Genomic DNA, 27165 nt, shown 5'->3' with positions numbered 1-27165 from the left:
GTCTTGGCCCGACCCGAATTGGAGAGGTGAATCCTGGCGCCCCCTCTACCGGACCCAGGCCCACACCTCCCTCAAGGTGGATGTCAGCACCAGGGCCTTCTCTCAGGGAACAGTTTCGATCTCGCTTGACCAGGGTCCCTTCCCTGCCTTCCTCTTTCTTCTGTTTCCCCTGCAAAATGAGCTGAATACTGACCTGGTGTGCGTAGAAGACACTAGGTAAAAGTGTCTGGAGCAGACTGACAGCAGCTATGACTCTGATGGGTTATGAGTGGGGCAGATGTGGCTGCAGCTGTCAGCACCTGGCACAGTCTGGGCGGTGTTAGACACTCAGCTCCTATTACTTTCTCCTCCCCATGTGGCCTGATCCAGATGGACAGAGTGGAAAGAGGACTCTCAGAGCAGAAGCCAGGCAGCCTAGCCCCACCACCTTGGCCCTCTGGGCCAGAGGTAGAAGGTGAGTGGGAGAGTCCTGGGCAGCTGTAATACCTGCTCTGCTTGTATCTGCTGTGTAACCTGGGGTAAGTGAGTGCCCTCTGAGCATCCAGCTGCCTTCCTCCTCATAAAACCAGACCAGTTGAGCCCTCAGGCTGGTACAGGCAAGTCTCAGCATAACCGTGCCCAGGGCTCACTCTCTCCCCTCCCTCTACTTCTCCCTCTTTCTCAGGCGTCTGCACAGATATTTTCCTTTTTCTGGGGCAAATCCTCACCCAAATAAAGCTGGCCTTGGTGTCAGCTGCCTGCTCAGTGGAGGGGGCTTCTGGAGGCTTCCAGAGTTCCTCTTCCTGAGTAGAAGTCCAGCCCCCAAGATACCGGCCCCCCCACAGGTTGTGCCCTTGCAGGGGGCTCTAGACCAAGAGTGAAGACCAAGCCTTGGAGCAGAAGAAACTTGGGGTGGGCAGGGGGACTAGCTAGAGACCAGGTAAGTGTCCTTTAGACCCAGCCTGGGAATCTCAAGTCCCTTCTTATTGCTCTGGCAAGAAATATCCTGTTTTCCCATCTGCAAAATGGAGCAAATAATCATGGCAAGGTAGATGAACTTTGACAGAAAGCAGTAATGACACCTGACATGTTCTGTGTGCACTCTGTATCAGGCAGCGTCTTAGTTGTACATTTGCAAAGGATTCCCTACAATCACAGCTCATATTTGAGGGGAGAGTTATTTGCTGTGGTATTCCGAGAGGATTTCCTGACACACCCAACTTTGGCCTGGGACTGGTATTCCCAGATTGGCCCTTTCCCACTCTTTTGATCTTGAACTTGGCACCTCCTAGGTGGTGGAACCTCTGCTGGGTGCTGGGGATACTGAAAGGAAAGTCATTTCCCTGATAGGGCAGGGAGACTTCTGGGAGGAATTAACATTTGAAACCGAATCTTAAAAGAGGAAAAGCAGATTGCGGAGAGCATTGCTGAGGATAATACAGCAGATGCAAAGACAAGGAAATGTGAACAGCAACTCGGTTGCTGGGACTTGATTCAGCAAGAGGTGAGGAATGAGGCTGGGGAGGGCCTAGGTCCTAAAGGGCTATGAGACTTTTAAGTTTATCTGAGGGCAATGGTGAGCCACTGACAATTCTAGAGGAGAGAAGTGATGGCATCACTCTTGCCTTTTTGGTGCAGAATTTAGGAAGGGTGAGCCCAGAAGTGCTCGAGCAGCCAGATGAGGGAAATGGGGAGTCTGAATCCAAAATCTTGGCAAGACTTGGGAAGAAGAGAGTATGAGGCCACCTTCCCAGGAGTCTTCCAGCCTCAATCTGCTGACTTGCCCCTGCCATATTCCACCATGAGTGTCTGCTGCAGTCTTGTCAAGGGCTCCACAGGACACATGCTGCCTTACTCAACTTGCTCAGTGCTTTATTGAACCAAGACCCTACCAGATGACTCATCAGGGCCTTCAAGAAGCCCTGCCCATTTCCTGAGATTCAGAATCCAGAGGTGGCTGGCCTTGGTTTAGCTGCTTCCATGACATTTCCTTTTGAATATCTCCAAACCTTAAAAAGTGTAAAGATTTTGTCCATACAGATACACGTATACTCCTGCTGCAGGCTGTCATCCTCACTGAGACACTTTCAACTCAGCGGTTTGTGGACAAGGCGTTGTGCATCCACGGCCATCCATCCATCCACTCTTCCATTCGTCCATCTGTCCATCCATGACAAGACAGCAGCAAGTTCTGACATGGTTCAGGCCCCAGGGTTCACAGCAGTGAGGGCTAGGCTTCCAGTGGGCTCAGGATGCAGGCCTTAGCCCTCACCCAAGGGCCTCCGCAGATAATAACATCCCTTTCTGAGGCAACAGAAGCCAGGGCCAAGTGGGTTATGAAAGTTTGAGTCTTTAACCCCAACTGGACGGGGGAACCTAACTCTTAGCCTGTGACTATCCTGAGATGGGCAAAAAAAAAAAAAAAAAAAAAGACAAATCAAGCATATATATAACACTGAAACAGGAAAGAGTAAGAGCTCATGTCTGTGCTGGAGGTGTTCATATGGAGGGACAGGAAAGAGGAAAAGAGAAAGGGGAACATGGCGCACACACTCAGGAGTGCTGTCGAGAGCCTGGGGCACAGTGCTGACTCCTAGGGCAGGGAAGAGTACAGCTGTGGCCCATCCTAGGGGGCTGTAGCTTTCTCTCAGCCTCATACATACAAACAAAGCCCCTAGAAAAAAGGGGGCTTTTCTGAATACAGGAAGACAAAGGGTTAACCCAAACAATAAAGAAAAAAAACAAAAAGGCTCCTGCTAGACACAAAACACTTCCTTTGAACTAGACTTAATCCAATTTCACTAAGTCAGCAGGCTGGGCTCTTCCAGGGGTGCCAGGGGTGGGGCCGTGGGTGTCATCACGATATGGAGTATGACTGGAGTGAGACAGTGGATCAGCACTGGGGCAAACAGACAGGACACCCTCACCGTCTTTCGCCCAGACAGCAGACCCTCAGCCCTGTAAGCCACCGGGCAGCTGACGCCCAGGCCGCACAAAGCAAGAAAGGCGGGTGGGACAGTTGCCAGCACTTCACTGGTCCTGCAGGCGGCTGCAGAGCTCCCGCCGGCTCCGCTCGCCAGCCCAGCTGCGCGTCTTGAGGCGGAAGGTCTTCAGCTCATCCTTGAAGTCCTCATGGTTCATGGGCCGGTAGTCCTGAGGCTCACAAAAGGTCTAGGGCAGGATGGGATGGGTTGATCAATACGGGGAAATGGGCAACTTCGGGTGGGGGGGACCCAGTCCTCCCTACTCCTTCTCCTAGGGCTACTGCCTAGCCGAGCCCTTTCCCTGTAGCCCAGCCCTCCCACGGAGGCTATGGCCACCCCCACCCATGGTACCGGGTGCTGTGGGAAGAACTCCTTGTAGCCGCCTTTGAGGATATACATCTCAGGATAGTAGAGGCTGGGGTAGTCATTGGAGGCTCTGTCCCGTTCCCGGATGAAACGGCACCTGGGACCAGCAGGGGTGTGGGGTTCAGAGCTGGGCGTGCAGTGGGGTGTACATCAGGGGAACTGGTCCCCGTGCCCACTCCTTTGAGGGCCTTGGGGAACCACAGAAGGCTTGAGTGGAGGAATGTCAGCCACAAGAACACTTTTAGATCAGTCTGGCTAAACGGGTACAGAAGAGGTTGGGGAGATAGAAGGAATGAAGCAAATCAAGGGGGTTCTGTGTCCAGAAGACAGTTGCTCAATCTCTGTCAGAGACATTTCTCCTGGGCTGAGAAAGGGGAGGCAGAAAGGAGAGAAGTGGACCAAGTTCAAGAGGTAGATTCAGAAGGTCTAGACAAGGCTTGGTGAGGAGGAGGTGGAGAGAGAAAGGACGATTGAACTCTGGAAGGATCAGTGTCACTGAGGACTGGGACAGGGCCCTTGGACTTTAAGGACACTGATGGAGACTGATGGAGAATTAGGTTTTAGGGAGGGGGGCGGCAAGGGACAGAGGGTAGATGGGAGGCCTGTTGGGAAGGACAGTGAGAGGGAGACAGGAGGAGGGTGCCATGCACAGGGAAGCAGGGATGAGGCCTGCTCCAAGGTATCAGGTGAGACAACAGGTCTGGGCCCAGAAGGGCCATGGCTGGGTTTGGGCCTCTTGGCCATTGGATGGCTCCAGCACCCGCAGTCCTGGGCGAGGAAGGTCAGGAGCAGCACTAGCTGGCTGGGTGGAGCTGGGACTCACATGCGGGGCCCCCGCTCAGATGAAAATTCACAGTGGAAAATGAGGATGATTCTCTTGTCCAGGCTACAGGGTGTGATGGGGCTCTGTAGCAGGAAGGTCTCAGCATCCCTTTCCAGAGGCAGGTTCACAGCAGTCTGCCAAAGGAGCCAGAGGTCAGGCCACAGCCCTAGGCCTGGGCGGGAGACCCTGCCCTATGTGGTCCCCATCTTTCAGATGAGTGACTCCACCTCTTGAGGGGCAGAATCCCATGAGAGGGTGCACCCACCCCCTACTGATTCATCCTCCAGGCAGAGGAAGGATAGAACTGGGTGAGTCCTCTCCCGTCACCCTGTCTCACCTTGATGTGCCCGCCTTCATACTCGTAGGGGTACCTGCAGTCCACAATCACAAACCTCTCCACGATGTTGCTGAACTTGCCTGTCAGCAGGGCCACCATCTGTAGGAGGCCACGGAGGTGGGTTCCAGCAGTTCAGGCTGGCAGGCAGGGGCTGACCCATGCATGTAGCCTGACCCCAGGGGAGGTTAACAGGCAAACAGAAGTCCCAAAGGCACCAGAAAATAGCTCATGCCTGCATACCGTTTCTGGTGAGATGTACTTGAGGTCTTGGTGCTTTCCATCCACAGTCTGTAGGAGGAAGGCCTAAAGGGAAGAGGAGAGAGAGGGGAGAGAGAAAGTGAGATTGGTAAGATGGAAAAGATGGAGTTTTTTCCCAAGCCCAAAGGCCACACCTGCTTTGACCTTCAAATTCAGCTCTGGTTCCCATAGCAACCAAGAGGGGCCTCTAGGGTCTGATCCCCAACCTTCCAAGGGGAAATGAAGATGGGGAGAAGAGATGAACCCCCATGCCTCCTGCCCCCATGTTTTGCCAAGCAAGCCCCAGGATGAGGCCCAAAGAAGCTCCAAGCAAGATGTTATGGTTTGGAAATGTTTTCCAAGGTTGAGACACCACTGATGCCCTGTACAGATTTGGGTAGAGTCAGAATATCAAGGAGAGTGAGAGAGAGGAGTCTAGATGAGAATAAAGGATAAGATGCAAAGGACAAGGTGAGGGGCCTCTGGGGAGAGAGGGAGTTGCTGAAGCAGCTGCTGGGCTCAGGGGCCACAGTCAGTAAGGGATGGAGCCTCCTGAGGGATCCCACTGCTAGTACCTTGGAGTAATCCCCGATCAGTTCTCGGTGGTCACTGTCCAGGATGTTCTCAATCTCGTCATGACACAAGGACTTTGAGCGGAGAACGCGGGCTTTCTGTGAGGCAGGTGGCAGCCAGGGTCAGGGGTGAGGCTGCCCCTCAGTGCCCCATCTGGCTAGGACCCCCCTTCCCTGCACCCTGTCCTCTGCCACAAACCCGGCTGAGAAGGACTTGCAGGGTGGACGTGGAGGGTGGCAGCTCAGCCCTGCCAAGCCCAGTCCCGCCCTAGAAGGAGGGCACTCACGGGTTCCTCAGCCTCCCGCTGCTCCTCTGGAGGGGTCACGCTCCTTCTCCGCTTGCTCTGTATGGGCAGGTCCCTGTCCTGGGGCCGCTCCGGCCTCTTGAGGATGGGCCGGATCACGCTGCAGGGCATGGACGGAGAGCGGAAGAGCCGCTGGCACTTGCTGTACATGATGAGGTCCTGGCAGAGGTGGCAGGTCCGGGGTCAGAGTTTCCAGCCCCTGCCCTCCACCTCAACTCCCACCTGGAGGGTAGGGCCCCACCCCTCCAAATTCTGAGGGGCCTCTCCAGAGGCTCACCTGCTCCTCTTCCTTTTCTGAGGTCTTGACCAGTGGGGCACTTATGAGGCTCTCCATGCCTGGGGGGACTACATCATCCTCCTGAGGCCAAATCAGCAAAGATATGGTTACATTCACAGGCAAAGGTCCAACCTCTAAGGCCCCGAGTCTTCCAGGACAGCCTTCCCAGTTCTCCCAGCAAACTCCAGGCCAGCAGCCCTCTCTCACCCTGCTCACACCTCCCTCACCCTGCTCACACCTCCCTCACTTTACCCGAGCACAGGGCAGACCCCCAGAACTAGGAAGCTGCAGGGCCCCACTCGCTGCAGGGGCTTGCATAGATAGAACTGGGAGAAGTGTGGCCATGCAGGAGGACCAGGCTTCCCTCTGCCCTGCCCAACCACCCTTCACTGCAGCACCAGCCACCTCCTCTTCTCTGATTGGCCAGAGGTCAAGCTGTAACTCGGCAACCTCCAGTTCTTTTGATGACATTGAAATGAGGTCATAATCTTGCTGTAGGAACTCAGAACTCTCCCCTTTTCTAAGATCCCAGGGAGGGAGAGGTAGGGGGCCTGAAAGGGCAAGGCTGTTCACCTTTAAGTCACTCTCCAGGATATCCACGAATCCATCATCTTCCTCGGCAGCCCCCTTGGTTGGGGTCAGGGAGAAGCAACATCGGGCCAGGGGAGTCAGTTCTTCTACTTCCATCTTCCGCTCAGGGGTGAGACACTGTGTGGGTGACGAATAGACGCAGATGACTCAGGGGTGGGGCCCTGAGGCGGTCCCCACCCCAAACTTTCTGAGAAAAGTCTCCCAGTGCCTCAGGGCTCAGGATCACCCTCAAGTCCCCCAGGCTGCCTTCACAGGCACCTGCCCTGTGTGCATGCCTGCCCTGCATGGGTCAGCTCTCCTGATATACCATCAGGTCGGGAGCCGAGCTTGGCCTCTGGGCAAAGGCTTCTCTGCGGCTGGCCCACTCTGCCAGGGCATGGGTGTGGCTGGGATGTGTGGGCTTCCCCGGCATCTTGAAGACAAATCCATCCTGCGGGCAATACAGGGAGCGGAGGCGGGTACATGATCAAATGCCAGAGAACCATCCCAGCAAGCCCCCTTCTCTCCCTGGAGTGCTCCCACTCTGGCCTTCTGGAAGCGCACATTCTCTTTGTCCTCCCTAGAGCTGTGGGCAGCTCGGCCACATGCTTCACTCTTCCTCCAGGTGCCAGGCGCTTGGGAGTTGGTGATGTTCCGTAGCACAGGGCTGTGGCCCAGAAGCCTCCCCTAGAGAGCCAGGAGGGCAGCAGGTACAGAAGGCTGCATTCCTCTGGTGCCAGCCCAGGCCCTACCTTCTCCCATCCCTCCTCCAACTCCCCCAGCTCCCCTGTCCACCTCCAAAGCCCAGCTCCCACAGCCAGACCAGGGACACCCAACCGATTCAAGCCCACCCTCTGGGAACCAACCCCAGTCCCTCCTGCCCCTCCACAATCCTGGCCAGCAAGCCCGAGCCTCCTGATGGGCCTCAAGGACACTCACCGGCAAGGACTGGAAGCGTCGGATAGAAAACTGCTCACTGCAGAAGGAAACAGGGACACCTCAAGGCTGAAGAGTTGGGCCGTGACAGAGAGCATGCAGGGTGCCCCTCCACCACAGAGCCCTGTGCACCCCTTCGGGAGGACCTGGGAAAGCACCCTCCCCGGGCCTACTCCACCCACACCGGGCAGGGGAGCCTGCGTGAGGAAGGCACGAGCACTTACTTTCGAATAACTCGGCTGGCTGCCTGGATGGCCTGTTCAAATCTAGGAGAGAGAAGGGTCCCATGCAACCCAGCTCCCCTCACAGCCCATCGCCCACCCCCAGCATTAGGTTTTTAGTCCACAAGGGCCAGGGCTCAGGCCAGGGGAAAGAGGAGGGAGGAAGAATGCAGATTATCAGGGGGCCCAGGTGTAGGGGAAGGGGAGATGAGAGGCAGCCTGGGATTTCAAAGGCTGCCATGAATGGAGGAGGCCTGGAGAATGGCAGTGACAGAGACAGCTGGTGTAGGTTGCAGGGTGGCTGAGGAGTTACCAAGGCAACAGTCTCACCAGCCTGCCCACAGGCCTTCCACCTGTATGCAAATCACCTCAGCAGGGCCATATGGCTGCCAGGAAAGGCATCCATCCATCCCATGATGACAGGCCTTGTCCTGAAAATGTGGATATCTCGAGGACCTGGATGCCAGAAAGGCTGGGCTTCCCTCCCTTGTGTGGGACTGTCCTGGCTCCTCCAGGACAGGGGCCTGGTTCAGTCTGCTGTACCAGACCCCCTAGTGACAAATGAGCAGGGTCACAACCTCTCCTCCCTCCTGTGGAATTTTCCAGGACCCAGCCTCTGTCCTACCCCCTCCTCCTGCCTTAGAAAAGGCCAGCAGGCAAAGAATTCCAACAGATGTTCCTTCTGTGTTCCTAGCTGTGTTACCAGAGACCACCTGCCAGGCGGGGTTTTTGTGTCTATGTGTACACACACACACACACACACACACACACTTCTTTCTGTGTAACCATCAAAGCAGGTGCAGTGGTGGTGGTGGGAACTGAGGGCTAAAGTGTCAGGGGGATGCCCCTGCCCCGAGTAGGAGGGTGGCTGTGCCCAGCCAACCTGGCATCAGGATGACCAATTTAATTGGCTTGGTTTTCAGTCTGCACCTGGGCCCTGGGGGTAAAGCAGGGACAGTCCTGTGTTACCATCAAAACCCAACGTGCAGTCCCCATACCACCACCCAATGCTCTCCCCATTTCCTGTTTATGAACAAACCTGCAGCCCAGCCCAGTCTGATCAAAGGCAATGGGAGGAAAGACAGCCACTGCCCTAAACCCAAAGCCATAGTCCCTTAGCTCAGGCCAGGGATGCCCAGCTGTTCCCAGTAATGCCTGACAGCTGCTCTCCCTGCTGGGGCATGATCAGCTGGGTGGGAACAGCTGTGCTCTGGAAGGTACTACTCATGTCCCACAACCAAGAAGCAGGGAACTATGCTGAGCAGAGCCCACCAACTTCTCTACTCCCCCTCACAAAAGGCCTGGTCCAGGGGTTGGCCAGAGGGTCAAATGTCACTGAAACCAGAGGTTACTGATAGGATGGCCAAGGGCCAAACCACCTTGAAGCAACTGTTTTGTTTGGCCTAAAGTAAATTAAAAACTTTGAATTAGTTGGACCATATTTTCCTACCACCCCGGCCCTGAACCCACTCTAAGCTGCTCCCATGAGAGCAGACCCTTCCCTGAGACAAGGAGCAGAATTCCAGGACATGGGAAGGTCAGTTAGTGCCCCCATTGGGGATCCAGAGAGGTCTGTTTGCTCTACCAGGCTTCCCAGTGAGTTTAGGGTAGAACTGAGATTCCCCAGGGCAGGTTCCCCCTCCTTGGTAGTGTGGTCCCTCTTCTCTACTCACGTCTGCTCCACCACCTGGGGGTCCATAGGGCTGGGAGAGTCCATGCACAGACCTGGGGACAGAGTGCATTGGTTTGAAAGTGGTGGCATTTCCTGCACACTTTCCCCCACCATGTCCCAACCCTATTCAGAAAAGGGAAAAAAACCTGTTGTTATTTTAGGTCTTGGCACATTAAAAAATGAAACAAAACCCACCCATGGACCGCAAGGGCTGACACACTGCCAAATCACACAGGGCTCCACTCCATGTTTACTATGGAAACTCCTCCCTGTAGGCTTTAAACCAGAACTCTGCTAAGCATTTTTCTAGAACTGGTTTAAAATAATCTGTTCTAGAAGAGATAATGGCTTTTTAAAGGAAAAAGTTAAAGCTGAAGGCAAGTGAATGTTATAAAATGACAGACTTTCAGCCCTAATGCCTCCCAGGTGGGGCTGTGGTTCAGGACTTTGGCGCCTGGTTTTAAATAGGTAGGATCTCATCTCCCGCAGAGGACCCCACCCAACACCCACCTTGCCCAGCCAGTCTGTGCTGGGTGTGGTAAGCCCCACCAGAATTGGGCAGAGGGAGGCTGCTGGGCCCACCAGGTTGTGGTAAGGATGTTAGTCTGATCAGTAGTGAAGTGGGGAGGCTCAGGCAGCCCCCCAAACTCCCCTGGCACCCCTGGGCCTCACCTGCATCAGAAGATTCAGAGGACTCAGACGACAGGGAGGATTCAGACGCCCGACGGGACAGGGATAGGCATGTGAGCAGGCTGCCTACCTGACTCTTTGGGGTCTCGCTGGGAAGGGAGCAGGGACCCAGGGAAGGAGAAAGGTAAATGTGGGGCTCAAGGGCTGGCCGGCCCATGTTCCCACCAGCCACCCACCTCTGAAGGGCCCATCCAGCCTCTGCACTGTCCCAGGGAGGTGATGGCACCAAGGGCCTACCCTCTTCTCAGGCCTTCTACAGAGACTCTAAGTGTCTTCTCTTTGTTGATTGATTTAACGTTCTCCTGGGTGCAGGGGAAGGTGAACCCAGAGCAAGAGCAAGGAGGTAGGCTGGAGGAGGTGGGCTGGGGTCATCCTGGGGGATTGTGGGGCAGCAGACAGCCCTGGAGGGCCTTCCCCTAAACTCTTCAGGCCCCTACCCATCCACAAGCCTTTCTGGAGGAATGGCCAAGACTTTGGTCTTTATTGCTCCAAGGACAACCCAGGCTGGAGGTGAAGGTTTGCTCGGGGAGCAGGACCAGAGTTTAACCCCTTAACCCCAGGAAAGAACTGGGGGTGGAGGGAACAGGGCCACCCTCAAGTTCCCCCTCCAGACTCAGAATCCCCTGCCTGGGGCAAAATGGTGGAGATTTGGGCTGAGATTAGGAAGGCAGCATGGTGGAGGTGGGGAAGAGGGTCTCCAGAGGCTTGTGAGGGCCAAGAACAAGTCACCTGGAGGGTGTGAACAGCACAGCCCTAGTCCTGGGCCCCTGAAGCAGTCTCTGTCCCGGATGCCTCCCCATTTGGCACCCAGGCAGGGCTCCCAAGAGGCCCGGGACTAAACCCTAATGCGGGCCTCTCACCCCACACTCAGCATCCTTGGGGCGCCCTACCTGCCGAGCCCGGCGAGGTCGTGCATGGTCTGGGTGAGGGTGGTGACCGGCGAGGAAGCGGCGGCGCGCTTCGGAGACCCCAGGAGGCCATGAGCCCCCAGCCGGAGGCCCGGGAGGTGGCCGGGACGCTGGGCGCCACCGCGCACGACGGCCGGACTGAGAGTCGAGGCTGCCGCGGGCTCCGGCTGGGGCAGCTCCATCTCGGTGGGGCGGGAGGGCTGGGCGAAGGGCGACCCACAGACGCCGGGCACAGCTGGCCGGGACGAGGTAGGGAGCCGGCCCGGGGTGGAGGGGGGAGGGAGGGAGGAAGAGCAACGGGGCCGGATCGAGGGAGGAGAGGGAAGCGGGGAGGGTGGGGAAGGGAGGAGGGACGCATGGACCAGCCACCAGCCCGGGAAGCCTCTGGCAGAAGCTGCCACCTCCACCTCCTTATATATTCGAAAAATAACAGCGGCCGCGCCGCCGGACGCCACCAATGGGGGTGCGGGTTAGAAGAGAGGCGGGACCGAGGGCGGAGCCCGTGTGGTGGAAGGCGCGGAGGCTAGACCAGCAGGGCCTCGCCCAGTTCCAGGCTTTGGGTGGGGTGGAGGAATTAGGGTTTCTCTTACGCCCCTCGCACTCCCTCCCAGCTACGGTTCGAGGAGCCGGGCTTCCCAAATTCCGCTTCTCAGTATGTGGTTTGGAGCTACACCCCCCCCAGCGAAGAGGGTGTGTAGAGGGCCTCCAGCGAAGAGGGCCTCAGAGGATGCAACAACCCCACAGGGTAGCCTCAGAGGGACCCCCGCCGTTTAACATCACTCACAAGCACCGGCTGGCATCTTGAGAGCCTCCATTCCCGGAGTCTGCAGAATACAGCTGTGCTGTGCGGTCTGTTTTCGCCATTCCACTTTACAAACGGGGACAATGTAGAGAAGTTCATTAACTCGTTCAAGGTCACATGGTTGTGCAGATGGTGGAGTTGAGATTCACCCCAGGCGCCTCTACTCCCACAGCTTCCCTGACCCTGCGACTGGCAGCTCAGAGCGGCCTCAAAGCGTAATTCCCACGGGGAGCCCCCAGTGCGGGAGGTGGACCCGCGGTGGGGGCTGACACGTAACTGATGGTGCTTCCATAGCCTCTGATTAGATGTGATGCCAAGGGATCCAGTTTTCTCCCGCAGCCCCAGAGGAGGCTCTAATGGTTGGTCTAGCCATGAGTTTTGGCCGTGAGGGCCAAAGAGGGTGTCAGCAACCTCAGAACCCAGTTATGGAATTATCTCATGCCCACTGACGGTTTGGCTAATGTGGTGCCAACGTTTAATTGGTGTTTCTTTGATCAGGGAGGCTGAATTTGTCACTAGTTTTTTTTTTTTTTTTTCTTTTTGCGGTATGTGGGCCTCTCACTGTTGTGGCCTCTCCCGTTGCGGAGCACAGGCTCCGGATGCGCAGGCCCAGCGGCCATGGCTCACGGGCCCAGCCGCTCCGCGGCATATGGGATCCTCCCAGACCGGGGCACGAACCCGTATCCCCTGCATCAGCAGGCGAACTCTCAACCACTGCGCCACCAGGGAGGCCCTTGTCACTAGTTTTAACTGAGCATCTTCTAATTATCTGATCACCTCCTAGGGAGCCATCTTTCCTGGACCGTGTTGGGAAGGCTGAACCCAAAAGCGAGTGGGTGGTAAACTACTCTTGCACCCCATCTGCCCTGGGGAGAGGTGCCCTCCGGCTTGTCGGGTCTTGTCGGGTCGCAGCTCAGGAATGCTGGAGCTTCGGCCTTGAGTCCCTTCCCCTGTAGCCCCAATCCTTCAGACCAAGGAGCAGTGGGTGGGGGTGGCAGAAGGGAGGGCCTGGCCGTAGGGGGTTGGGTGGGCCAGGAGACATGTGGAGGAAGGGAATGGAAAGACCCCAATCCCATCTGAGAGGGGTGAGGAGGGTGGGGACGTGACAAAAGTATGTCTCCCACCCCACCCAAATCTTCAGAGCCCCTCCCCAGAGGCAGTCACTAATATAATTTGTTGCATAGTCTTCTGGAGTCAGTCTAAACAGTCCTAGCTAATAGAAACAAAATGGGAGGCACAAATACGAGCCACACATGTAATTTAAAATTTTCTAGCAACCGCATTTAAAAAAGTAAAAAAAGGACTTCCCTGGTGGCGCAATGGTTAAGAATCCGCCTGCCAAGGCAGGGGACACGGGTTTGAGCCCTGGTCCGGGAAGATCCCACATGCCATGGAGCAACTAAGCCTGCCTGCCACAACTACTGAGCCCGCGTGTCACAACTACTGAAGCTCACTTGCCTAGAGCCCGTGCTCCATAACAAGAGAAGCCACTGCAATATGTCCACACACTGCAACAAAAAGTAGCCCCCACTCGCCGCAACTAGAGAAAGCCTGAGCACAGCCATGAAGACCCAACGCAGCCAAAAATAAATAAATTACAAAATAAATAAAGGAAGGGTGTTTAAAAAACAAAAAAAAAGGAAAAAGAAACTTTAATATTTTATTTAACCTATTTGAAAAGTTATCATTTCAACATGTTATCAATATAAAAATTTTTAATGAGATGTTTTACATACTTTTTTGGGGTACCAAGCCTTCAAAGTCCAATGTGCATTTTACACACACAGCACATCTCAATTTGGACTTGCCAGAATGTTTTATACCTTGCTTTCTTTTACTTGATATATTTACTCAATTCCCTAATGCTGAACATTTATTTAAATGATGCAACAGATATGTATAGAATGAATTCCTAAAGAGAAACTGCTGGAAGGAATGGGCTTTATTTATAAAAATCTCCTTTGCCCTTTCCTGAATCTCATTTTCTCAATCTGAGTTATTGAAGAACAGGGACCAAGTCATTTACCTCTCCTCCCGTCTCCCAGAACCTTGAATACTGAGTGTCCTTCAATAGGGAACTAGCCAACAAAGGTGGTTCCTCTATACTGTGCAATAGCTGAAGCATTTAAAGAAAACAAGTATTGGGAGGGTAGGGATGCCTGGCACCTGGCAAGCCCAATAATAATTGCTGATTATTGAATGATTACCTACTGGACTCTTGGAAAATGATCTTTTGGAGAAAGTGTTCCTAGAGTAAAATAATTTTTTTTTTTTTTTTGCGGTACGCGGGCCTCTCACTGTTGTGGCCTCTCCCATTGCGGAGCACAGGCTCCGGATGCCCAGGCTCAGCGGCCATGGCTCACGGGCCCAGCCGCTCCGCGGCATGTGGGATCCTCCCGGACTGGGGCACGAACCCCCATCCCCTGCATCGGCAGACTCTCAACCACTGCACCACCAGGGAAGCCCTAGAATTTTGAAAGTCATTGATGTAGATATTTATTGATATGAGAAGATCTTTACAATACAGGCTAAAAAATATTATGCCAAGCGTGGTCCCATTAAAAATAATATGCACAGGGGACTTCCTGGTGGTCCAGTGGCTAAGACTCCGTGCTCCCAGTGCAGGGGGCCCGGATTCAAGCCCTGGTCAGGGAACTAGATCCCACATGCCATAACTAACAGGTCGCATGCCGCAGCTAAAGATTCCACATTCCACAACTAAAAAACCCCCGTGCCGCAACTAAGACCAGCACAGCCAAATAAATAAATAAATAAATTTTCTATTTATTATTAAAAAAATGCACAGATAAGTATCCTACAAGGGTATTCTCTGAGTGATGGAATTAATGGTGATTAAATAGTTTTATCCTTAAACTTGTCTGTATTTGAAAATATCTTCCAAAGAACATAATTTGGAATAATATTATAATAATAACATAATTATAATTTTTAGATTAATTAAAATAACATGATCTCCATCTGGCAGTTCCTCAAACGTTTAAACATAGAGTTACCATGTGACCCAGCAATTCCACTCGTAGGTATATACCCAAGAGAAATGTAGACATATGTCCTTGCAAATAAATATTTATAGCAGTTATTTATGATTGCCAAAAGGTAGAAACAACCCAAATGTCCACCAACTGACAAATGGATAAGCAAAATGTCATATATCTGTACAACAGAATATTATTCAGCCATAAAAAAAGAATGAAGTACTGATAAATACTATGTCATGGATGAATCTTGAAACATGAAGCTAAGTGAAAGAAGCCAGTCATAAAAGACACATATGATATTATTCCATTCATATGAAACGTTCAGAACAGGGAAATCTATAGACAGACAGTAAATTAGTGGCTGTTTAGGGCCAGCCAGGGAAGGGGCAGGGAGTGGATAGGGAGATGATAGCTAAAGGTTATGGGATTTCTTTATAAAGTGATGAAAATGTGCCATCTTTCCAATTCTCCACCTTAGGAAAGTCCACAGTCCACCTTCCCTTCTCTTGGCCTAGGCTGTCCAAAGCTGCTCATGAGGCCTATACCCACTCCACTTACATCATCACTATTCTTTGTGCCTCTCAGCAAACTTTCCATTTTCCTTTTCATTTTATTATTATTGTTTAAAAAAAAATTTTGGCTGCACCGCGTGGCATGTGGGATCTTAGCTACCTGACCAGGGATCGAACCCACGCCCCTTGAAGTGGAAGTGCAGAGTCTTAACCACTGGACCACCAGGGAAGTCTTCCTTTTCATTTTAAAGAGCCTGTAGTACTTGCTATTGAAGAAAACTTGGAAAATTCAGCAAAGTAGAAAAAAAAAGCTCATCCACAGTCATTTCACCCAAACAACCATTGATTATAAGTCAGGATGGGTGGGGAGACAGGAGGACATACATGCACATGGATGAAACCTCCAAAACTGTAGACTTGGTTTCCTGAGGGTTTGTGGGAAGGAGTCCTCAACCAGGTGGTCCTACATTTACTTCTGCACAGGGACCTCACACCCATTATGGGCCAAGCATTGATCTGGCTCCTAAAGGAAAAAATCTCCCAAGTTTTCTTCTGGACCTTGTGATTGGAAGGATATTTTTATGTCTTAAGGTGGGGGAAGGGGGAGAAGCTCTCTCTAAGTAAGACACAAAATCCAGAAGCAATAGAGGAAAAAACTGACAGACCTGTCTACCTAAAGATTAAAAACTTCTCATATCTGAGATTCCCTAGGCTAAGTAAAAGGACAGTGGCAGACTGGGAGAAAATATTTGCAATATATTTAAAGATTTTATGTCCAGAGCATATGAAGAGTTCCTAAAAGTCAACAAAAGAGAAACAAGGGCAAAAGATATCACTAGAAAATTCTCAGGCTTCAAATGGCCAATACACATATGGAAAGAGAAATGCACACTAAAACAGCAGTGAGTTATACCTTCTTCCCTTGGCTTCCAGAACAGCATATGAGCTTGAATTTCCTCCTACTGCTTCAGCTGCTCCTCCTGCGTTTCTTGTTAGTTCTTTCTTGAGCCCTTAACCTTGGAGAACCCCGGCACTGTCTTTGGTGCTATTTTATTATTCGTCTACACCCATTTTCTTGAAGCCTCATCCAGCCCCAGATCCTCAGCCTGTCCCTCTGGGTCACAGCCTTCCTCTCTGCCTACTCCTCAGGCTACTTTAAGATTTTTTTAAAAAACACTGCAATTCATTCATTGTTTTAAGAATTTGTCATGTTTATGTGTTTGGTGGAGGAGGAGGTTTCAGGGATTTGTATGTATGTATGCTTATGTACATACATGACATTATTTCTGTAGGTGCAAACACAAACATTTATGGCTAAATGCATGGAACAGCACAGAAAGTGACACACCAAGATGTTATCAGTGTTTATCTATGAATTGTGGGATCATCATCAACCAGATTTAAAACTATAGTGTTGCTTATAAAAATAACCTAAATGTGTAATAGGCCTCATCGATTCGTGTTCAACCATAATTGGAACAATATGCAACTATTAAAAAGTTTGTTGGCAGTACTTTATCAGTAAGGCAATATTTTCATCACTTGATGCCAGGTAAAACAGCAGGAGATGCCAATACACAGTCTATATCGTCTGATGCCAGTTTTATGCGATAAATTTTTAAAGAAAACTGCATGCGCCTAGAGAAAAGACTGGAAGTAAATGTATCAAAATGTGACCTGAGCATCTCTCCAGGTGTTGGGGTGAAAGGTGCTTTTTAGTTTCCTGTATTTTTCAGTTTCCGCAAAAAACGGGGGTTATTTTTACCTTAATAAAATAAAAAAGACAAAACATAGTTGTTATTCTTTATAAGCAACAAATCGCTGTCCACCCTGCGCAGAGGACGGGCGCAGCGTCCCGGCCCGCACCGTTGCCGGCGGGTCACCAGACGCCCGAGCGCTGGCCATTCAAGCAGGCCGAAGCGCCCCCGCGCGGTCGGTCCGGGGTGGGGAGGAGGGTGGGCACGGAGGGCTGGAGGCGGTGCCGGGCGTCCCCGCGCTTCCCGCGAGATCCCGCTCTACCCGCTCCGCCCTGCTCGCCGCGCTCCCAGCTCCCCGCGCCGCGGCACTTCCTGCCTTCCGCTCCCGCGCCTCCAGCCCTCGCCCGCGCCCGCCGCCTGCCGCCCGCCGCCCGGCGCCGCGCCCGCCGGCGCCCCCGAAGGTGCCCCCGGCCCGGCCGGGTCGCCGCCCCGCCCGCCGCCCCGCGAGCCGCTTTGTCTCGGGCGGGGCGAGCAGGAGAGGCCGCCAGGTGCCCCCCGCCGCGGGCCCGGGCCCCCCGCCCCGGGGCGGCGGCGGTGGCGCCGGGCCCCGGGGCGGGGGGCGCGCCGGGATGGGCCCCAAGCGGCGGCAGCTGACGTTCCGGGAGAAGTCGCGGATCATCCAGGAGGTGGAGGAGAACCCGGACCTGCGCAAGGGCGAGATCGCGCGGCGCTTCAACATCCCGCCGTCCACGCTGAGCACCATCCTGAAGAACAAGCGCGCCATCCTGGCGTCGGAGCGCAAGTACGGTGTAGCCTCCACCTGCCGCAAGACCAACAAGCTGTCTCCTTACGACAAGCTCGAGGGGCTGCTCATCGCCTGGTTCCAGCAGATCCGCGCCGCTGGCCTGCCGGTCAAGGGCATCATCCTCAAGGAGAAGGCTCTGCGTATAGCTGAGGAGCTGGGCATGGACGATTTCACTGCCTCCAACGGCTGGCTGGACCGCTTCCGCCGGCGCCACGGTGTGGTGTCCTGCAGCGGCGTGGCCCGCGCCCGGTCGCGCAGCGCTGCCCCCCGGCCCCCAGCGGCGCCCGCCAGCCCGCCCACGGTGCCCTCGGAGGGCAGCGGTGGGGGTACAACGGGCTGGCGCGCTCGGGAGGAGCAGCCGCCGTCGGTGGCCGAGGGCTACGCCTCCCAGGACGTGTTCAGTGCCACTGAGACCAGTCTGTGGTACGACTTCCTGCCCGACCAGGCCGCGGGGCTGTGTGGCGGTGATGGACGGGCACGCAAGGCCACCCAGCGCCTGAGTGTCCTGCTGTGCGCCAATGCTGATGGCAGTGAGAAGCTTCCCCCACTTGTAGCCGGCAAGTCCGCTAAGCCCCGTGCAGGCCAAGCCGGCCTGCCCTGCGACTACACCGCCAACTCGAAGGGTGGTGTCACCACCCAGGCCCTGGCCAAGTACTTGAAGGCCCTGGACACCCGCATGGCTGCAGAATCTCGGCGAGTCCTGCTGCTGGCTGGCCGCCTGGCAGCCCAGTCCCTGGATACCTCGGGCCTGAGGCATGTGCAGCTGGCCTTCTTCCCGCCAGGCACCGTGCAGCCGCTGGAGCGTGGAGTGGTCCAACAGGTGAAGGGCCACTACCGCCAGGCTATGCTGCTCAAGGCCATGGCAGCGCTAGAGGGCCAGGATCGCTCAGGCCTGCAGCTAGGCCTCATGGAGGCCCTGCACTTCGTTGCTGCAGCCTGGCAGGCTGTGGAACCTTCGGACATAGCCACCTGCTTTCGTGAGGCTGGCTTTGGGGGTGGCCCTAATGCTACCATCACTACTGCCCTCAAGAGCGAGGAGGAGGAAGAGGAGGAGGAGGAGGAAGAGGAGGAGGAAGAGGAAGAGGAGGGTGAAGGGGAGGAGGAGGAGGAGGAAGATGGCGAGGAAGAGGAGGAAGGGGGGGAAGGAGAGGAGCTGGGGGAAGAAGAGGAGGTAGAAGAGGAGGGTGATGTTGATGACAGTGATGAAGAGGAAGAGGAGGAGGAGGAGAGCTCCTCTGAGGGTTTGGAGGCTGAGGACTGGGCCCAGGGAGTAGTGGAGGCTGGTGGCAGCTTCGGGGGTTATGGTGCCCAGGAGGAGGTCCAGTGCCCTACCCTCCACTTCCTGGAAGGTGAGGAGGACTCTGAGTCAGACAGTGAGGAAGAAGAGGAAGATGATGATGAGGAGGATGAAGATGACGAAGATGATGATGAGGATGGTGATGAGGTGCCTGTACCCAGCTTTGGGGAGGCCATGGCTTACTTTGCTATGGTCAAGAGGTACCTCACCTCCTTCCCCATTGATGACCGTGTGCAAAGCCACATCCTCCACTTGGAACACGACTTGGTCCACGTGACCAGGAAGAACCATGCCAGGCAGGCAGGAGTTCGGGGTCTTGGACATCAAAGCTGAGCCACTGGGCCTAGCCATGCCCCCAGCCCGGATGTGGCAGCACCAGCCCAGGGCAGAGGACTCTCTGGGCAGCTGTTGTGGATGGAGCCAGAGTGGGGAGCCCCAGATCCTTTAGTGATGTTCTCCTGGTCTTGTGACAGGCCCAGTCACCTCAGTAGGGCCTGGGGCTGGTGTCAGCCTCACTGCCTGCTTATTGCCTCTTTCTCAGAATCCTCTTTCCTCCCTATTTGCCCCTGGGCTTGGGGGACCAGGTGGGGAGGGTGGGGAGCTGTCCGGTGCTACCACACCGTGCCATCAGTGGACTAGGCCACAGTAGCAGCCAGGGATGGACCCTGGAAGCTCCTGGCCAGAGAGTGCCTCTCCCCTCTGCCATCCCACACCAGGTCTTTGGTGGGGGGGGACCCCAAAGCCATTCTGGGAAGGGCTCCAGAGAAAAGTCCAGCCTAGGACCCCACAAGGCTGGCAGCCCCGCATCCCTGCCCCGAGGCCACCTTGAGAAGCACAGTCTAACCGCAGGCTCCTGGGCCTGCCTCTGCCTGCTTCCCCACTTCCCCATCCCCTTCCTCTGGCCCAGTCCATGTTACTTTGGCCCTTGGTTTTCTTTCCAGATTGGAGGTTCTCAAGAGGCCCTCCAGAGGAGTGGTAATGGGCACTTTCCTTGTGGGCAGCTGCAGGCCCCATGCCTCTCCTCCCTCTCTGGCAGGGCCCTATCCTGGGCAGGGGTCCTGGGGCTGGGCCCAGAGTCCAGCCATCCAGCTGCTCCTTTCCCAGTCTGAATTCAATAAATCTGTCCACCCCCCTTTTGTGGGAGTGGACGTTTTAACAGCCAAGGGTGCATCCTTCATGGTCTGGGCTTGCGTCTGTCTTGGGGACACTTTCTTTCCCGGTTCCCTTTGGTCCTTGCTCTGGTGGGACAAATATTGAGAGAGTGGCTACAGCCCAGGCCCTGACCAGGGTGAGGGGCTACATGTATATCTTAAGTGTTGCCTAGGCTTGGGTGGGAGGGGTCTTCAATGCACTTGCCTGGGGGTGGGTTTGAGCAAGCTGGGCCTTGCACTGCTTTGGGGTTAAAACTTTTGGGTCAGTTGGCTGGGACAGGAGGGAGGGAGCCAACAGTCCCTGGAGGGCCAAATTAAACTATAGGCACCTGGGAACTAGGCTTATCAAGGACCATTAAAGAAGATCCTTGCAGGAGAGGGGTCGGAGGGCAGAAAGAAAGTGTTGGGGCAGCTGCTGTGGTCCAAGTTGGAGTTTGTAGGAGCATACAGGGCATCTCTTGTATGGTGCCTTAAGAGGGAGTCCTCTAGGCCTTTAAGTGATTGGCATTTCCATTCCTGGTGGCTATCCTTGGGAACAGTGTCAGGATGGAGGTGAAATTGCTGGGGACACATTGCACCCCCAAGAGGTTAGCCACTCCCTGTGTGGTACCCTCTAGAGCCCCCCCCCGCCCCCATCCAAAGGTGAGGACAGGCCCTCTGCTGATCCTACCCAACCTTTCTCTTCAGGGCCAGCTCACCCCTCCGGCCCTTTGTCATTGAGGCCCTCAGGCCCCAGTGGTTCCAGTGAGGGGAGGGCCTGAGCTTGAGCAGGCCAGCAGCTCTGGGCCCCAAACCGGTTTTCCCACCTCTACTGAGGCTGGCACATCACCCCTGTGGTTCCCTGCCCCCACCTCCTCACAGTTCCTCTTCTCTCCACCCTGGAATGTGGGGGCGGGGGGGGTGGTGGTGTTGCAGGCAGTTACTCAAGTCATCTTTTTAAACAAGAAGGTGGAATGACTTTCCCTTCCGTACCTCTGACTCTCAGGGATTCCCTCAAGGCCTTGAAGGAACTAAGTGAAAGCAAAAAAGCAGTTGGGATTCCTGGCCCCCATCCAGGCCCCATCTGAGCCCTGGAGGATGAGACAAGGAAGCCCAGCCTACCCCCTGGCCTGCTCTGGAGTAAATATGTGGGAACAGTAGCCTTCTCCCCAGGTGCTCCTGGCCAACCCAAGGCCCTCACCTCAAATACCAACAAGGCAAATACTTCCATTTGTCTCCTGCCAACAAGAACACCTCTTTTGCTGGAACTGAGATCATCCCATTAATGATAACACCAACTGACATTAATAGGGCTCTTGCTGTGTGCCAGGCTCTATGCTAAGTACTTTAGATGCTCACAAAGCCCCTATGAAGTAGGTAAAACCATGAGAAACACAGAACAGAAAGGTTCAGTAATGTGCCCAAAGCCAAACCACTAGTATGTGGCAGAAGCAAGCTCTCTCCCCAGGCTGACTCTAGAAGTGCCCCTTTACTAAGGAATTCCTAACCCTAACCATATTCCTAAAGGAACTGCTTACTGACTCAGTTTCTTTTTTTTTTTTTTTAAGCTTTTTATTTACTTTTGGCTGTGTTGGGTCTTCGTTTCTGTGCGAGGGCTTTCTCTAGTTGCAGAGAGTGGGGCCACTCTTCATCGTGGTGCGCGGGCCTCTCACTGTCGCGGCCTCTCGTTGCGGAGCACAAGCTCCAGACGTGCAGCCTCAGTAGTTGTGGTTCACGGGCCTAGTTGCTCCGCGGCATGTGGGATCTTCCCAGACCAGGGCTTGAACCCGTGTCCCCTGCATCGGCAGGCAGATTCTCAACCACTGTGCCACCAGGGAAGCCCCTGACTCAGTTTCTAACCCATGGAAGAATAGCTCTTGGAGATGAGGGATGTGGAAGTGTGTACAGGAGCTCTTGAAGCTCCTGTACCTATAACTAACTCCTGTTCCCTCAGTCCCCAAATACAGGTCTTCTGTAAATATCCTTCCCATTCTCCCTATTACTCCTTAGGGATGGTAGATGAGAACCATCCCCATTTCACGGAGGAGGAAATAGGGTTAAGGACTATAAATGACCTGCCCAAGACACTGGCCTTGAGCTCTGGTGCTCTCCCTGGGAGTCTGGGTTACATATAAAATGCCTCACTGGGACACTACTTGGGGGGTGGGGGGCAGTGGTGTGGGGATTGCCCTATGAGCACAGAGCTTTGAGGAGGGACCTAGCAAGGAGGCACTGTCACCCAGCCTACCACACGGTCCAGATGTGAAGCAGCTGGTGATTAACAATGGACCACCAGATAAAGCTGACAAACACTGGGATGCTGCCTTCACTTGGGACTGATTGCTAAAGGACCCTGGAGGAGTTTCCTTGTCCTGAGGATACTGATGCAGGGGTTCTGGAGGACTGGTTGGTTTGGCAGTTCCCAGAGTGGGCCAATGTCTGGTGAGCAGTTGGCAGAGGTGATTTCTTCTTGGGAGGTGGACAAGACAAACCGCCTTTTCAAAGCTGGGGCCTGAAAGGAGGTAGCGGGAGGGGGGAAACTACAACTCCCAGAAGCCCTTGCTCCCCGGGCGACTCGAGAATGGTTGCCATGGTTTCAGAAAACAATATGGCCGCTCCCAGCTGGGAAGTGAGTCTGGGTTAGAGAGGCAGAGGAGGATCTGGGCGGCGGCAGTGGCGATAGAGGAAGCTCTTGAGGGGTCGTGAGGTTGGGCCTGGACTCTGCACAGCTGGAACGGCCTGACCTTTCTGAGGGCTCCAATGGCGGGCAGCGTGGACGAGGAAGCGCTGCACCAACTGTACCTGTGGGTAGACAGCATCCCTCTGTCCCGGCCCAAGCGAAATCTCTCCCGGGACTTCAGTGACGGAGGTGTGCGCTCCAGCGTGTGCGCGTGTGTGTGTATGTGTGTGTGTGTGTGTGTGTGTCCGCGTGCGCGCCTGGGTGTGTTCTATATGTCCTTGTGTGTCTGTCCTGTATGTACGTGTGTACAGGGTGTGTGTGCATACATGTCTCTTGTGCTTGTGGCGGCGGAGGTGGGGGTGAGTTGGTGGGAGGGGTGTCTATCTCCTAGGACTTCAATTGTAGAAGTGTGCACCTTGGGTATGTGGGCATGTGTGTGTCCATATTATGTATACATGTTCTATCCTTTATGCATGTGGTGTGTGTGTGTGTCTGAGTCTGTGACTCCCTCCTGGGACTTTAATGACTAAGATGCGTTCTGTATATGTATTTGTACATCTCTGTGTGTGTGCATGCCTATTCCTGTATTCTATATATCTGTCTTGTGGGAGTCTGAGCATGTTTGGTCATATGTGTGTTGACATGTTCTGTCCTGTATGTATGAGTGGGGATGTTGTGTGCATATGTTTCTTTGTGATTGTGTAGGTGTGTGTCCAAGACTGTCTCCTGGGATTTTAATAATAGAAGTATGCATCACTCTGTGTGTATATTGGTGCATATGTGACACTTCGTGCTTCTGTGTGTGCGTGTTGGTGACTGTCTCTTAGAACTCCAGTGATAGAACTATGTGTCTGTGTATGTTTCTGCATCTCTGTGTCATTTTGTGTGTGTGTGTGTGTGTATTTATGTCAATTCCTAGGGTGAGGCCCCAGCCTCCTGAAGTGTTCTCTTTGAGACTCATAGAGGACCAGAGACCTTAGTTTTTATATGCCCCGAGTTAATGGCATAGGAATGCAGCTCCTTTGGGGTGTGCTGGAATTTTTGTCTCTGGCTGATGACTGATCTTGCTTTCTTACCTCACCTCCATATCATCCTTACCCCTTTCCACATCTTCACCTCTCCACTTGGCCCCACCACTCTGCAAACCCTGATTCTCCCATCCCACCCATTCCTTCTCCCTCCCCCTTCTTCCTTACCCATCTCTACAACTTCCATGTCTGCTCGCACTCCCTCTCCCTCAGTCCTGGTCGCAGAGGTCATCAAGTTTTACTTCCCCAAGATGGTGGAGATGCACAATTATGTTCCTGCTAACTCTCTCCAGCAGAAGCTGAGCAACTGGGGTCACCTGAACAGGTAGCAGAATACCTGGGCACACTAGTGGGATCTCCAGCCCCTGCACTGGGATCCCAGGAAGGGCTGCCCAGCCCCTCCACCTCCTGTGGTCTCCACAGTCCAGGCTGGTGGCTGGCTGGGAAGGGACAATGCAGACAGAATCTGTCTGGTAACAAAATCAAGGGACTCTTCTTTTGGGGAGGTGACAAGGACCCTCGAGACATATAAACACTGGGCTCAGGTTGGGTGCCCTTCCATTCCCCCAGGGCTGTGCACTGAAGGGCTGCAACTGCTGCACCCCTTTCCATCCCCCAGCCCTTCACTTCATCCCCGCCAGGAGCCAGTCCACCATCCCTGTGTCTGCCCCCCAGGAAGGTGCTGAACAAATTGAGCTTCTCTGTACCAGATGACGTGATGCGCAAGATCGCACAGTGTGCCCCAGGTGTGGTGGAGCTGGTGCTCATTCCACTGAGGCAGTGCCTGGAGGAACAGCAGAGGCGCAGGAAGCAGGGCACCAGCTCCTTACAGGTGCCACCCCATTCCAGTTTCTTGCACTGCTCTGGGGGAGTTTCCCAGGCAGCAGAACGCTCTGCCTCAGCAATAAGTGTGGGAGAAGGGTGCCTGGCTAAAGGGAGCCTGGCGGGGGGGCGGTGCTCTTCGGGGGTGGGCAGCCTGAGCTCACAGCAGACCCCGGGGGTTCTTTCAGGAGCTGGCTCCCCAGGATGGCACTGACTACATGGATGTGGGTAAAGTAGCCTTTACTTTTCTTCCCTCCCAGGAGGAGCTTTCCTCCTGTCCTTCCTTCCTGTGGGGGAAGGGGTGGGGGTGTGGGGAGGTGGAAGACAGGAAAACAGGGCTCCATCAGGATTACTCCTACACTTGCCTTGTCTCAGGTTTGTCCCAGAAGGCCCGAGGGAAAGGTGCTCCAGACCCCCAGGGAGGGGGACAGCTCAGGTAAGGAAACTGGGAGCTCCTGACCTCACCAAGCCTGGTAATCTCCCTATGCACATGGCTAGGAGGTGAGGGTGAGGGTTGCACCTGGAAAGGTAGGAAGTCAGGGACGGGTGGGGGAGAGTGGCGGGGAGAGAAGGCCTGGTCGAGGGACACTGGAAGGGTGAGGGTGGGGCCCAAGATCCAAGCCTGGGCTAAGCTGCTTCTCACCCCAGGGTGGGCCGGCTGCCTGTGCCCCGGCCTCTGGGGTATAGCCAGGCGCGGCAGGTCGACCGAAGCCTCATCCTCCAGATTGCTGAAAAGGAGCAGGAGCTGTTGGCCTCGCAGGAGACTGTGCAGGTGAGGGCGCACTGGGAAGGCGCTGGGGGATTAGGGCCTGGAAACACAGGGGCGGGGGCAGCAGGCCGCAGGGCTTGACCTCTGTGGGGCTCCTCCCAGGTCCTGCAGATGAAGGTGAGACGCTTGGAGCACCTGCTCCAGCTCAAGAACGTGCGCATCGAAGACCTCTCCCGGCGGCTCCAGCAGGCGGAGCATAAGCAGCGGTGAGCCAGATGCTCTAATGAGCCTCCTGGGACAAGAGTGCCTCCCCTCTCTTGGGGTGTGAGTGAGCATGGGGGGCGGTGGGACAGGAACCCTCCAAGCTGAGCCCCGTGACTGAGCCACTTCCTTCCACTCCATTCGGGTCAGGAGAATGGACTGCTTTCCGGAACCTAGAAGCCACATGCAGAGACCTGGCATGCACCCCAAAGCAGTGCCTGACACCAGAGGGGGCTCTATGCTCCCTGTGCTGGGCCTTGGACGTTGGTCCCCCAGCTCGGTCCACACCCCTAGAACCCGGTCCCCACCCAGCTCTGATGACAGCAGCGTCTCCATCCAGCCTAGTCCTCTGTACCCTGGGCCAAAGGGGAAGCTGTCCCAGACAGCTGAGGGGCTTCCTTGCCCCTCCTTGGCACTCACCTGGGACCCAACTGGAGGCTGGAAAGTGCAACAGCTGAAGAGAAAGGGGTGAGGAGTGAGCTCAGCCAGGAGTGGGGAAGACATGGGCTGTGCCTGTTTCCAATTGCCCTCCCCTCACACGGGGTATGTTAAGAATGTCTGGGTTGCCCCCATTAAAGGTATGCTCTCCTTCCTGTGCCCGCCTTCTGTTCTCTGAGGGCAGTGATTTCCTGTCCCCCTTGTGCTACGCCCCACCCCTTAAGTGAAAGAGGCTTGTGGGCCCAGAGTGGGTCTCAACTCGTGGGTAGCTGGGCCCTGAAGTGGCCACTGCTTGGTAGATTGATGATACCACCAGGGGTTAGGTCTTGTGCATTAGGACAGCCTGACTTCTAACTCTGGCCTTACACTGACCCCCAAACCTATCCTCACAGTGTTCTCCAACCCTGTCCAAACCCAACCACAAACCCAGGCTTCAGATTCTCACCAAATGTAGCCACATAGTCACCCTCAACCCTGCCTATGGACTCACCCCTAAACCTGTCCTCTATATGACTCCCAACCCTGCCCACAGACTGACCCCAAGTTCTGTGGACCAAGGCCAAGCTTGCCTCCCAACCCTGACCAAGATACCATGGCCTTTGGTGCCATCAGCCTTTGGTGCCAGGCTGGAATTGAGTCCATGTTGTTAAATCTGATATTTCAAAAGAGGAACAAGAAGAAGCAGAGGAGAAGGAAGAGGAAGAATAAGAATTTTTTAAAGCCCCATGTGGACTAAACGAAATACATCTACAGCTTACTCTGGGTGCACTGTCTGCCACTTTTAGAGCTTGAGGAATAGAATAGACATGTGAATACAACTGTGGGGGAGGCATACGGGGGCACATGGAATGGTGGGTTGGGTAATAAGAAAGCATCTGGCAAGAGTGGATGGGCTGGGACCAGAATGTAGAAATCTCCCAATGACCATGCTGGAGGACAGCATCTCAAACGTCAGAGTGTGCACGCATCACCCAAAATGATGCTAAAAAGTTTGAGGCTCTTCTGGAGACAGTCCCAGAGCACAGAGCGCTTTGAAGCAGGGGAGGATTCAATGGTAACAACAGCTCATGAAGATTAATTTGCCGACAGTGTGTTCACCAGAGACCAG

The 27165-nt window shown here is 54.5% G+C and overlaps 3 protein-coding genes across 8 annotated transcripts; 2 read left to right on the top strand and 1 right to left on the bottom strand.

The window, feature by feature from the left end:
• Positions 1-1834: 1834 nt before the first annotated feature.
• Positions 1835-11272, bottom strand: CDC25B (cell division cycle 25B). 2 transcript variants are annotated; one of them, XM_081255896.1, is made up of 16 exons: positions 10860-11272; positions 9952-10058; positions 9281-9332; positions 7611-7652; positions 7390-7426; positions 7015-7137; positions 6779-6901; positions 6454-6588; positions 5881-5961; positions 5586-5762; positions 5302-5397; positions 4730-4792; positions 4490-4588; positions 4153-4286; positions 3315-3426; positions 1835-3150 (listed from the first exon to the last, which is right to left on the bottom strand). In XM_081255896.1, exons 1-16 carry the CDS (start codon positions 11057-11059, stop codon positions 3010-3012), a joined length of 1722 nt encoding a protein of 573 aa, XP_081112022.1. In that variant the 5' UTR covers positions 11060-11272; the 3' UTR covers positions 1835-3009. The 2 variants fall into 2 exon arrangements, with proteins under 2 accessions (XP_081112022.1, XP_081112023.1); XM_081255897.1 differs by lacking the exons at positions 9281-9332; positions 9952-10058; positions 10860-11272 and adding an exon at positions 7976-8041.
• Positions 11273-17470: 6198 nt separating this feature from the next.
• Positions 17471-19971, top strand: CENPB (centromere protein B). The gene has a single exon (XM_081257392.1). It carries the CDS (start codon positions 17517-17519, stop codon positions 19320-19322), a length of 1806 nt encoding a protein of 601 aa, XP_081113518.1. The 5' UTR covers positions 17471-17516; the 3' UTR covers positions 19323-19971.
• Positions 19972-22336: 2365 nt separating this feature from the next.
• SPEF1 (sperm flagellar 1) lies at positions 22337-26206 on the top strand (the record flags this gene model as incomplete). Of its 5 annotated transcripts, XM_081256730.1 has the most annotated exons (8): positions 22342-22988; positions 24041-24152; positions 24503-24659; positions 24838-24877; positions 25025-25085; positions 25298-25421; positions 25521-25624; positions 25770-26206. In XM_081256730.1, the coding sequence occupies exons 1-8, from the start codon at positions 22880-22882 to the stop codon at positions 26089-26091; spliced, it is 1029 nt and encodes a 342-aa protein (XP_081112856.1). In that variant the 5' UTR covers positions 22342-22879. The 5 variants fall into 5 exon arrangements, with proteins under 5 accessions (XP_081112859.1, XP_081112856.1, XP_081112858.1 ...); XM_081256733.1 differs by lacking the exon at positions 25770-26206 and having other exon boundaries at positions 22337-22988; positions 25521-25628; XM_081256732.1 differs by lacking the exon at positions 24041-24152 and having other exon boundaries at positions 22879-22988.
• Between the last annotated feature and the right edge of the window lie 959 nt (positions 26207-27165).

The sequence above is a fragment of the Mesoplodon bidens genome (genome assembly GCF_964165515.1).
Source record: "Mesoplodon bidens genome assembly, chromosome: 15".
In the NCBI taxonomy this organism is placed as follows: Eukaryota; Metazoa; Chordata; class Mammalia; order Artiodactyla; family Ziphiidae; genus Mesoplodon; species Mesoplodon bidens.
Note: the sequence above shows the minus strand (reverse complement) of the source record. Positions and strands in the feature narration are given on the sequence as shown.

Coding starts and splice junctions, on each gene's coding strand:
- CDC25B (XM_081255896.1), bottom strand. CDS start 11,059: ATGGAGCTGCCCCAGCCGGAGCCCGCGGCAGCCTCGACTCTCAGTCCG. Junction 4,793..5,301: donor TGATCGGGGATTACTCCAAG/GTACTAGCAGTG, acceptor TCTTCCCTTTAG/GCCTTCCTCCTACAGACTGT. Junction 3,151..3,314: donor AGTTCTTCCCACAGCACCCG/GTACCATGGGTG, acceptor ATCCTGCCCTAG/ACCTTTTGTGAGCCTCAGGA.
- CENPB (XM_081257392.1), top strand. CDS start 17,517: ATGGGCCCCAAGCGGCGGCAGCTGACGTTCCGGGAGAAGTCGCGGATC.